This window comes from Leuciscus leuciscus (genome assembly GCF_965113295.1).
Source record: "Leuciscus leuciscus genome assembly, chromosome: 25".
In the NCBI taxonomy this organism is placed as follows: domain Eukaryota; kingdom Metazoa; phylum Chordata; class Actinopteri; order Cypriniformes; family Leuciscidae; genus Leuciscus; species Leuciscus leuciscus.
In genome coordinates, this window is record NC_138724.1 from 29,339,160 (window position 1) to 29,351,659 (window position 12,500).

At 36.4% G+C, this 12,500-nt stretch overlaps 1 protein-coding gene across 1 annotated transcript in view; it reads left to right on the top strand.

The window, feature by feature from the left end:
• spg11 (SPG11 vesicle trafficking associated, spatacsin) overlaps positions 1 to 12,500 on the top strand; it is a 53,030-nt gene that overhangs the window by 31,476 nt on the left and 9,054 nt on the right. Inside the window, exons 20-32 of the mRNA XM_082160608.1 lie at positions 434 to 500; positions 599 to 764; positions 1,572 to 1,780; positions 2,568 to 2,676; positions 3,582 to 3,741; positions 3,918 to 4,154; positions 5,232 to 5,432; positions 6,254 to 6,361; positions 7,271 to 7,439; positions 8,092 to 8,306; positions 9,639 to 9,788; positions 10,322 to 10,859; positions 12,271 to 12,416. Coding sequence (XP_082016734.1) covers positions 434 to 500; positions 599 to 764; positions 1,572 to 1,780; positions 2,568 to 2,676; positions 3,582 to 3,741; positions 3,918 to 4,154; positions 5,232 to 5,432; positions 6,254 to 6,361; positions 7,271 to 7,439; positions 8,092 to 8,306; positions 9,639 to 9,788; positions 10,322 to 10,859; positions 12,271 to 12,416 — 2,475 coding nt within the window. The remainder of the gene's footprint in view (positions 1 to 433; positions 501 to 598; positions 765 to 1,571; positions 1,781 to 2,567; positions 2,677 to 3,581; positions 3,742 to 3,917; positions 4,155 to 5,231; positions 5,433 to 6,253; positions 6,362 to 7,270; positions 7,440 to 8,091; positions 8,307 to 9,638; positions 9,789 to 10,321; positions 10,860 to 12,270; positions 12,417 to 12,500) is intronic.

Consider the following 12,500-nt stretch of genomic DNA (forward strand, 5'->3'; position numbering starts at 1 on the left):
AACTAATATATTTTGTCATACTTAACAAAAAAAGTAAACATAAGTATGTATTAAACAGATACTTTAACAATATTAAAGATATTACAGATTACAGATATTTAACAATAAATAAACGTAAATGGCCCGCTGGCCGGCAGTTTGAGACCGCTGCCTTATAGTGTGAGAGAGAGTGTCTGGGAGTGTCTGGGAGTGTCGGAGAGGGTCTGGGAGTGTCGGAGAGTGAGTGCATCATTGTGAGCATGTGCGAGAGAGTGAGTGTGTGAGTGAGAGAGTGTGTGGTTGTGAGAGTTTGTGTGTGTGTGTGTGATGGGTAGGGTTATTGTAGGGGATAGAAAATACAGTTTGTCCAGTATAAAAACAGTTACGCCTATGGAATGTCCTCACAAGTATAGCAAAACAAACCTGTGTGTGTGTGTATATTTCCTTTCTGCAGTCTTTGGATCCATTGGATCCCTCCAAACTCTTCGGATGGCAGTCGGCCAACGCCGTCGGCAGCACCGGTAGGCGGTTACACGTTATCATGCCAAAGAAAAGTTCATTATTTCCTGGGACTGAGCGATTTTATTCACTAAATTATGTATTTTCTGAAATCTTCCAGAAACGTTGAGCGAGCCGCCCCATTTCTCCAGCCCTCACCTGGTCGGTAAATTCGCGCTGGTTGAGAATCTGGATTTCCTGTATTACCTGCGTCACGGCCGGCCTTCGTTCGCCTTCGGGGTTTTTCTCACGCAACATCTTATCAACTGCAGTAATGTGAAGCTACAGTGAGCAAAACACATTTAAACACTGATATCATGTGGAAATTAAACCTAAATAATACTTTACAACACGGTTCCATTTGTTAATGCACTGACTAATATTAACTAACAGTAAGGAATACATTTGTTACCTTTTTTATTAATCGTTATTTACACAGTATTTCGTTTTTAGCATGTTTTAACACATTGCTAGCATTATTTAACTTGTTCCTGGCATTATTTGGCACATACTTAGCATGTTTCTAGCTTCTATTACCACATTGCTAGCATTTTTTAGCATGTTCTAGTGCGTTGCTGGTATGTTTAACATGTTTGTTAACATGATTTACCACGTAAACATTTCTAGCATGTTTTAGCATGTTGATAGCATGATACATCGCCAACATGTTGCTAGTATGTTTTATAATATTGCTAACATTATCATTTTGTACATACTATGTTGTAGCACATTGCAACCATGATTTAACATGTTGCAAGCATTTTTAGCATTTGTTGCTAACATGAATTAGCATGTCTTACTAAATTATTTCTAACATGTTTTAGCATATTGCCAGTATGCTTTAACATGTTGTTAGTATGCTTTATCACATAGCTAGCATGTTACTAGCATGATTTAGCTCATTGCTAACATGATCCTTGTACATTGCTAGCATAAATTAGCATGTTGCTAACATATTTTATCATTCTGTTAGCACATGGCTAGCATGTCAAGCCAACAGAAGCTTAAACAGTGGATCATTATGTTAATAGCTAAATAGGTATGACTAAATATTTAGAAATAACTATCTAATATTGTGATATTTCTGTGCTCAGGTTGTCTCTGGCTGCGGATCAAGCGTACTCTCTCGGCCTGTTAAACTTCAGCAACGCGTGTGTGTCGGCGGCGTGTGTGTGTTTCTGTGAGCTCTTAGGAGAGTGTAGCCTCAAACTGAGGGTAGATCTGCGAGCGCTTAACCTCATCCTCAAACTCTGGACTCAGACCCGTGAGGACGGAGCCGTAGCTTCGCTCAGACTGACCCTCGGTGAGTGAGAACACGTCTCTTCCTGCATTCAAACTCAATCACATGTCCTATTTTGAAGCGTTGTGTGTATTAGCTGATTTTCACACTTCATTTTAATTATTTTATTATGTGCTTTTGTCACAATTGTTTGTTTTTATTTAGCTTTTTTTTATTTCAGGTTTAGTCATTTTACTACTTCTTCAACTTCAACATGTTTGTAATAGCATATATAAAGTGCTAATTCATGCTAGTAAAATGCTAATTCGTGCAAGCAATGTACTGAAACATGCTAGTAGTAACATGCTAAAACATGCTAGCAACGTGCTAAAGCATACTAACAACCTGTTAACATATACTAGCAATGTTAAAGATGTTAGCAATATGTTAGTCATTTGGTAAGACACGTTAATTCATGTTAGCAATGTGCTAGAAATTATTGCAACATGATAGTAATTTGGTAAATCATGTTAGCAAAATGTTAAAAATGCTTGTCACTTGGTAATTCATGCTTGCAATGTACTAAAACATGTTAGCAACATGGTAACGTATATTGACAACATGTTAAATCATACTAGCACTGTACTAAAACATGCCAGCAACATGTTAGTAATTTGGTAAGTCACGTTCATTCATGTTAGCAACATGGTAATTCATGCTAGAAATCTGCTAAAACATGTTAGCAACATGCTAAAGCATAATAACAACATGTTAAAACACATTAGCAATGTGTTAAAGCGCATTAGCATTACATGTGGTGCCTTTGAAGCGATGGCATGTGCTGATTAGCTCTCGCTCTCTCTGTGCTCAGGGGAAAAGGCAAGTAGGTTGTGTACGTCTGAGAGAGCGACGGCTCAGGAGCTGCTGGTGGATCTGGAAACTGCAGTCAGAGACGGACTGGAGAAGAGAGGAATCAGTCGGTCAGTGTTTCAACATTCACAACACTGTGGGAAAACACTGCAGATCAGCACCTTTAGGGTTAAACTAATAGGGTTAATTTATTTTTATTTACATTTGAGTCATTTTAGTACTTAGAATTTGATTAGTGCTGGGCAATGATTAATCGCGTAAAGTTTGTGTTTACATAATATATATAATATATATATGTGTACTGTGTATAATTATTTTGTATATATAAATACACACACAAATGCATGTATATATTTAAGAAATATTTGCATGCATATAATTTATATATATTTATATATAAACTGTATATGCTAATGTGTTATTTCACCAACACTTCGATGCCTATGGATACTAGCTTGCTTGATTTACGTTAGTTACACGTATTTACGTGTTATGTTAGGTGTGTCCCACGTGAGGTACTTTGTGTTGTACGTTACCATGACGCGCACACAAAACTACTACGATGGAACCTCAACGTTTGTTGTTGGACACAATAAATGTTTTCCCACATTAAGTTCTTGAATTTGAGGGTATCGGACCTGGAAAGTCTTTGAAAGGTCCTTGAATTTGAAGTTTATCAAGGTGTGGGAACCCTGTATATATAAATATTTTATATATAAATAACACGTTTTCTTAAATGTATACATGTGTGTGTATTTATATATACAAAATAATTATACACACACATATTATGTGATTATATGATTAGATATGACATATGATTAATCGTTGCCCAGCACTAAATTTAACCTTATTTTATTTTAGTTTGTCGCAAGTTTTTCATCTAATATTTCTATTTTACTTTACTTCAGATTTATTTCAATTAACGAGTACATTTTTTAATAGTTGTAGTTTTAGTGAACAATAAGTGCACTGATTTTGATGACCTGGTGATTTTTCTGTGTGTGTGTGTCAGCTCGTCGTTTGAGGCGGCGCAGGAGTGGGCTCTTCCTGTTCAGTTCTGTCGGCTCCACGCTCTTCCTCTGAGCTCCGCCTTCCCTCAGGCCTGCGCTCGCGACGCACAGTGGCTCCACTTCCTGCTGTTCGTGCAGGTGCACAACTACCCCCCCCAGCAGGTGCGTCTGTCACACCCGTCTGTAAAACCGTTTTAATGGTATTAAGTAGTTTTCCACCTGTTTTTTTAAATTTTTTATTAAACTGAGGAAAAGATTAAAAACATTTTTAATGGGATATATATATATATAAAACATTTCTGATAACACAAGCTTATATTTTTGTGGGGTTTGTCCAGGTGAAGTCTCTGGCTGCCGGGTTCAGTCCAGCTCTGCATTCCCACATTTCCCTGGCGTTCCAAGATCTTCATCTGACGAACTGCCATCAGCCTGCGGACGAGGGCCCGGGTCCCCCCCGAGAGCTGTTCCAGGTGCTGCTGCAGAGCCAGGAGAAGCCCCGGCCCTGGAGGATCCTGCTGTCTGAAGCGGTTCATCAGCGCTGTCCTCCTCTGGCTGTGCTCGCCGCCTGTCACCAGGTGTGTGTACGAGACCACACACTCCGACAGATCAACTCCTGCTGCTGAAGCCTGAATCAAGTGGTTTTGTCCTTTTTTGTTTGTTTGTTTTATTTTATTAAAATAATTTAAAGGGGTGGTTGATTATGATGTCACTTTTCTACCTTTAGTTAGTGTGTAATGTTGCTGTTTGAGCATAAACAACATCTGCAAAGTTACAACGCTCAAAGTTCAAAGCAAAGGGACATATTTTCTTTTAAAGAAATTGCTTTTAAGGACTACAACAAACGACTGGTAGAGACTACACCACATTCCTCCCGGGTTAGTGACATCACCAACCCTAGAATTTACATAAACCCCGCCCCCTGAACACGATTTATAGATTATCAAGACAGAATATGCTAATCAATGACTAGAAGATAACTACACATAAGCTTCATAAATTCACCAACTAACCATTCAGAAATGTCCTGTTGCTTCTACGTGTTTCACTTCTTCTTGAGTCTCTCCATCATTCTGACTCCGGTTTGAACATAAAAGGCTAAACGTTTTTGAAATGTTCAGTGCGTGTGTGTGTGAGGTAGCCTAATCGAAGCTGCTAAGGACAAGAGCTCTTGAAGCTCCGCCCCCTGTGCCGGGAGCAGCAGCTCATTTGCATTTAAAGGAACAGACACAAAAATTTGGCATTTTTGCTCACCTTCAAAAATTTACAATTTTAACATGCTATATAAAAATATCTGTAGGGTATTTTGAGCTAAAACTTCACATACACACTCTGGGGACATCAGAGATTTATTTTACATCTTGTGAAAAGAGCATTATACCACCCCTTTAATTGTATTAAATAGTTTTTCCCTTATTTGTTTTTTATTAAACTGAGGAAAAGATAAAAAAAAAAAATTTTTATGGGAATAAAATATTTTTGTCCTTTTTTTGTTTGTTTCGTTTTATTTTATTATAATAATTTAAAACAATTAAAACAATTTAATGGTATTAAATATTTTTCCCCTGTTTTTTTTTATTCTTTATGGGAATAGAATTTTTTTATTATTTTTTTATTAAAATAATTAAAAACCGTTTGTGCGATTTGATTGACAGGGCGCAGAGCTGCTGCAGTGCCTCTGCGTGTGGATCCTGACGTCTGTCGATGATGATGTCACTCACGAAGCCACCGCCCACATCAACGAGAGCCCCGCCCATCACGTGTGGAACCTGCATGATCTCTCCATCTTGTGGAAGATCCTCCTGTGCCGGAGAAAGATCCGGCCTCTGATTCGTGGCTTCCAGCTGTTTCAGAGGGTAAGAGACGTTTTGATTGGACGAGCCACCGTCTTAAACTGAAGTGCAAAACAGATCTCAGATCATGATGAAGGCATTTCTCAGATATTTTGGTAACACTTCACAATAAGGTTCATTAGATAACTACCGTAGTTAATATGAACTAAGAATGAACAATACTTCTACAGCATTTATTCATCTTAGTTAATATTAATTTCAAAATGTACTAATATGTTATTAAAATCAAAGGTTGTATTTGTTAATATTAGTTAATGCACTGTGAACTAACATGAACAAACAATGAACAGCTGGATTTTTATTAACTAACATTAACAAAGATTAATAAATACTGTAACACATGTATTGCTCATTGTTAGTTCATATTAGTTACTGTTAATGTTGACTAACTAACCTTATTGTACAGTGTTACCGATATTTTAAAGTCCTCAGTACAACTAATGATAACGGCTCAGAGAAACAATATCATTGGAATCACATTCAGAACTATTGACAGCCAATCAGAATCCATCCTGCTTTTTAGTTCCAAAGTTATTTTGTAACGTGTTTTTGTTGTTTTTATCCGTTTTTTTTTATATTTCTATTTAGCTTTTAATTTGAATTGTTATTTTTCAGGATTCTTTGATTAATAGAAACTTGAAAAGAACAGCGTTTATTTGAAATATAATCTTTTGTAACATTATAAATATCTTTACAGTCACTTTTGATCAGTTTAATGCATTCTTGCTGAATAAATGTATTATTTTCTCTAAAGAACAGTGTTCTATTAAATGTTATTTGACATGCATTCTCTGTGTTTCTGTGTGTGTGTGTGTGTGTGTCAGGAGTCTCCGCTCATTTACATGCTGAACATGTATGAATTCTGCTCCGACTACAAAGACTATCAGCGAGCCAAAGACAAACTGCTGGAGTTCCAGAAGTGTTTGCTCAATGTAATCTCTTTCTCTTCAACTGCTTGTGTTTCTGCTAGTGTTAACAAAAGCACCGACTTCGGTACCAAGTCGATACTGAAACTTTAAAAATGTGACGCTCTGAGCACTGTTGAGCGGGATCATAAACACCTCTGATTGGCCGTGGTGTTCACATGCTCATCAGATATGACTGTGATTGGCTACAATGATCAGCGCTTCAAAAACATGTTGTAAAAATACATCAATGACGCTCTTCAGCGAGCGCTTACACACACACACACACACACACACGGGAGCGTTTATCAGCAAATCGGTCCTGCTAGTGCTTTCAAAACACTTTCAAACACTTCCGAATTTCAAACAGACTTTTAATCACTCTTAAAACTAGATCTGATCAAGTGGTTTTCACCAGATGTCGTATGGGTCATACAATTTGACTCAGGCTTTTTTGCTTAAAGATGAAGACCCAACTCTATGCTTGTTTTGTAAGATTCCCCTCTCTGTTAAACATATTTTTCTGGACTGTTCTTTAGTTTAATATAAGTAGAATGCTCTTGTTATTTCACTTAAGGACTTATTTCGTAAGATTACACCTAAAAAAGGTTTAGGATTTTTTATCATATGTTAATTGTGTGTTTGTTTGCTTGGTTTTATTGTATTTATATGATATTTGTATTTTTGTAAATACATTTTTGCCGTGAAAAAAGCCTTAGATGCTGACATGGCATTAAATAAAACAAACAATCAATCAATCAATCAATTGCGCTCCTGTGCGTTGATCATGTAGCCAATCACAGACATATCTGATGAGCGCGTGAACACAACGGCCAATCAGAGGTATTTATGATTCCGCTCAACAGCGCTCAGAGCTTCACATTATGGCACTTTTTACAACACTAGTTTCTGCTAACACTGCCTGTGTGTGTGTAGTTGCGGAGCAGCAGTGTTGTGTTGAGCTCAGATGTTCTGCCGGTCCAGTGGGTGGAGTCTCAGGCGTCGGTTCTGTTGCTGACGCTCCTGAAGCAGAGCCGGACTCAGTACGAGCTGCGCCGTCTGCTTCAGCTGCTGGTGGACATGGAGCGGCTGCTCAAATCCAACGGTCAGACTCAAACACACTTACAAGGGTTTATATCATCAAACTTGGAATAATTAAAGGACCGTTTACACTTTCAGCTAAAAACGTTGGTTTTCACAACAACAGCGTTTTTCGGCATGAAAATGGAAACTGGTTTCAAAGTGCAATTTTTTGAAAGCGCAATTCTGACTTTTTTCTCACAATTCTGGGTTTATAATACAATTTTGCCTTTTTTCTCTTAATTCTCACTTTTTTCTCGCATTTCTGATTTTTTTCCCCCTCAAATTCTCACTTTTTCACAATTCTGACTTTCTCGCAATTCTGACTTTTTTCTCGCAATTCTGACTTTTTCTCACAATTCTGACTTTATAATAAATTTTTGCCTTTTTTCCTCTTAATTCTCACTTTTTTCTTGCAATTCTGACTTTTTTTCACGCAATTCTGTCTTTTTCTTGCAATTCTCACTTTTTTTCACGCAATTCTGTCTTTTTCTTGCAATTCTGTTTTTTTTCTCGCAATTCTCACATTTTTCTCACAATTCTGACTTTTTCTCACAAAACAGCTGATTTACATTTCTAATAATATTTTCGAATTTTTACTGTATTTCCGATCAAATAAATGCAGCTTTGGTGAGCAGAAGAGACTCTTTCACACACATCATGTCATGTCATCACAGGTCTGGACTTTAAGAAGCTCAGTCAGTTGAGTCAGGTGTTGGCGGACACTCCCGTGCCGTTGTCTGCGTGTCTCCTGGAGGATTATTCCAGCGCTGGTCTTCAGAGAGAGAGCAGGAGGATGATGGACGAGCTCCAGGAGCTCGGGCTCTTCACACAGGCACGCAGGGTTGCACAGTTAGCCGAGCTGCCCATCGACTGCCTGATCATAAACGAGGTGAGGGACCAGCACGGCATCAGAAATCATATTTAACCCGTGTTTTTGAGGAAGTCTGTGAGCAGATCATAATTAAATTCATGTTATACACATTTTGTAACGATAAAGCTGGTAGTAAAATGCTTACTTTTTTAACTCTTATATGATTGTGCAAATAAACTACATTTCCCATAATTCTCTGCACGAGACCAGCACGTCATGCATACACCGATAAAACGGCAATCAAACGCATAATATGCATCATTTGCTTTTCATTTTGCAGCATCAGCACTAAAAATCTCAATTTTTATAATTATGTTGGGCTGCATGATAAATTGTGATATCACGATGTGGCTTAATTGTAGCAACGGCTTTTTTATTTATTATATGAATACAAAGTTCGATGTCCTACAGTTTTCTGCCAAAATAAAAACGTGCTAGTTTCATGGTTGAAAATGAAGAAATTTAGACAGCCATAAATTGTTTTATTGTTATTTTAGTTGTTATTATTATTATTAATAATATTTCTTAAATATTATGTTTTTTTTATTTTACTGTTAAAAATGACAATGGTAATATTTATATTTTAATAATAATAATAATAATAATGATGATAATATTATACATTATTATAATTAACTTTCTTAATAATTAATATATTTATTTCAATGTGAAATATTACAATGGTATTATTATTTTGTAATAATAATTATTATTATTATTATTATTATTAAATATTTGATATTTTTTTAGTAATAATAATAATAATTTATTATTATTATTAAATATTAGATTTTTTATTTTACTGTAAAATATTGCTATGGTGTTATTATTTTATTAGTTTTTTTAATAATAATAATAATAATTATTATTATTATTAAAGTTTAGATTTTTTTATTTTACTGTGAAATATTACAATGGTATTATTTTGTTTGTGTTTTTAGTAATACAAGTTTACATTTATTATTGTTATTATTATTAAATATTAGACTTTTTATTTCACTGTTAAATGTTGCAGTTTTTAGTAGTAATAATAAAAATAATAATAATTATTATTATTATTATTATTATTATTATTATGTTAAAATGATATGCATTCCAAAACCATTTTGGCCAAAAAGCAAGCACAGCAAACCTGGAGATGTTTTTTATTAAATCACTTCTTATCTCATTTTTCATCTGAAAAATTGCAGTTAGATTCCCCCAAAAATAAAATCTTGCAGCCCTAAAAATCTGTCTGACCTCCAAAGCTCACTGGGATTTCCTAGACTCTGGGGAGCATTATAACTGCGGGAGGAGTGTAGAGGATCTGCTGTTTGACCTGATTATGAATCTCCTCTGTAACTCCTGAAGCTGCGGCGAGATCTGAGCGCTCATAAGCTCAAGCGTCAGTGGGAACGTCAGGAGACCCGGATGGGCTTCTGGAGACGATGTCATCAGCAGATCCTGACGGATCGTGTCCAATCAGAGGCCGCCTGTCAGTTCTTCCTCTCTCAGGCTGAGGTGAACCTTTACCTGCATCACATCTCACTCTCTTACTGGACATCTTATTGCTCTTTTCCATTTCATATTGACCGTCCACCTTAAGAACATTACTAAAGTGGTCCTAACTCTATATTATATTATATTATATTATATTGTATTGTATTATTGTTGTGTTGTGTTATGTAATATAATATAATATTATGTTATGTTTTGTTAAATTATATTGTATTTTGTTATATAATATTATATTATATTAAATATTTTTGCAAGTCACTTTTTTGTATTTGCAGGCATGCATGTGTTCAGTGATATTGTTTATATACTATTATTTATTAATATTTTAATACATTTAAATCAATGCAACACAGAGTTCCTTCTGGCGGTGCGAATGCAATCAGGAAAACGTTCCTAAGTGAACCAGTATCTCGGGGAACCACCTTGGTGGCTAGTTCCTATAACTAAGTTCCTATAACTCTCCGGTGCGAAAGCCCCTTATATTTCCAGGCCGAATCTTGTAGTTTCTCTCATGAATCTGTGTTTGTCCCGTTCAGGAGCCGATCCAGTGTGATTCTGAGCTGGTCCAGCTTGAGGAGCGCTGTCTCCTGCTGGGTCTGGCGGGTCACTGGTTGTCCCGCTGTGACGTTCCTCCACCAGTCCTGCGTCTCGGTCAGCTGGAGAAGCGTCAGTGGGAGTGTCGGATCCAGCGACTGGTTCTCCTCACGGCTCTGGAGCGCCAGAGTCTGTTCGCTCCCTCGGCTCTCTCCGAAGACTCCTTCGAAAACCTCCTCAAAGAGTTCTCCTTCTCCAAAATGTGGGCTTTGAGCGACCCGGCGCACTTGAGCCTGGATGGGCTCCCGGCGTCAGATGACGGATGCGTGTTGTCGGAGGACGAGCGTAAAGCGCTGGATGTTCTGATCGCTCAGATGCTGAACGAGGGCGCCGTGAACGAGGCTAGTCGCGTGTGCCGTTACTTCGGCTGGTTTCACAGAGACCTGTGGCTCGTTCTGAGGTGTCGTGGTTTAGCGTCCGGCGAGATGATGCCTGAACTTCACAGTCCTGATGGAGAAACTAGACACAGTTTACCATCATGTGAGTCATTTTCAGCTGTTTTTACATTTACATTTAGTCATTTAGCAGACGCCTTTGTCCAAAGCGACGTACAAATGAGGACTAAAGCAAGCGAGTCATCGTGAAGAGACCGATAATTCTTTATATTTCAAAACCGATAACCGATATATTGGCCGATAAATCTCAATATATATCATTTTTGAGAGCCGTCTGAAGTGTCTCAGCTGAAGGAAATAATCCAATATTTATCGGCTTCAAGATATCGGCCACATTTTTTTATCGGGCCGATAACGATAACATTAAAAATTAACGTATATCAAACCGATACTGATATGGTGGCCGATATATCGTGCATCCTTAACAAAACTGCAAAATAAAAGGCCGTAAACGTACGCTACTTTTAAAATGTTTGGAATTATTATGATTTTTTTTATGTTTTTGAAGTCTCACCACGGCTGCATTTATTTGATCAAAAATACAGTAAAAATAGTGAAATATTATTACAATTTAAAATAAGAGTTTTCTATGTGAATATATAGTTGTGTAATTTATTCCTGTGAGCAAAGCTGAATTTTCAGCATCATTACTCCAGTCTTCACATGCTGAAATCTATCCGTAAAAATAATCAAATTAGTTTTTAATTAGTGTATCCAATATGTGTATGTATTTATGAGTCATGTTGTTAGCTTAGCAACATGTTAATGGCAAACTATTAATCACATTTTATTCGATACTGAAAAGTATCTCAAGACAATTTTTTCATAATATTAAAAACCAAACATTTCACGCAGTATTTTTTTGTATTTCATACAGAAATGATGTGTATTTTATTTTTGCATATGTTTAGAAGAGTATTGAGTCATTGGCAACATGCTATTGGCTAACTTTTATCATTTTTATTCAAAAAATATAATATTATATAATATTATATAAATAAATTATATAAAATATTATTTAGTAAATCATTCTATTATATTAAAAAGCAAACATTTCACCCAGTATTTTTTTGCATTTGATATATTTTTGTTTATTGTTTATTGTTTATTGTATTGTGTTGTTGATGACAAACTATTATCTGTATCTGAATCACATTTTTTTATTCAATACTGAAAAGAATCTATAAAAGATTGTTCCCTAATATCACAAAGCAAACATTGCACTCAGTAATTCTTTGTTTTCATGTACAGTATTTTTTATGCTTATTAGAGTATTGAGTCATTAGCTTAGCAACATGCTAATGGCTAACTATTATTTTTATCAAATTTTTTTATTCAATACTGAAAAGAATCTTTAGAAAATTGTTCTGTAATATTACAAAGCAAACATTTCACCCAGTAATTCTTTGTTCTCATGTATTTGTATGCTTATTAGAGTATTGAGTCTATTGAAATGAGTCTGAAGTTTAATTTCTCTCGGTCTCCTCTGTCTGAAGCGCCCAGCATGAGCAATCTGTCGTCGTTTGTGGTGGTGCCGTCACCCGACGATCAGGTTCTGGTTCAGCTCAAACAACTAGTGGATCAGTGCTGCAACGGCAAGAGTTACTGCAAACAAGTGCTGAGCCTCTACGAGCTCTCCAAGGTGAGACCGAAACACGTTCATCTGTCAAACACACTACACTGCTGATCAGAAGTCTGTCAAAAATACAGGAAAAATTCTGAAATA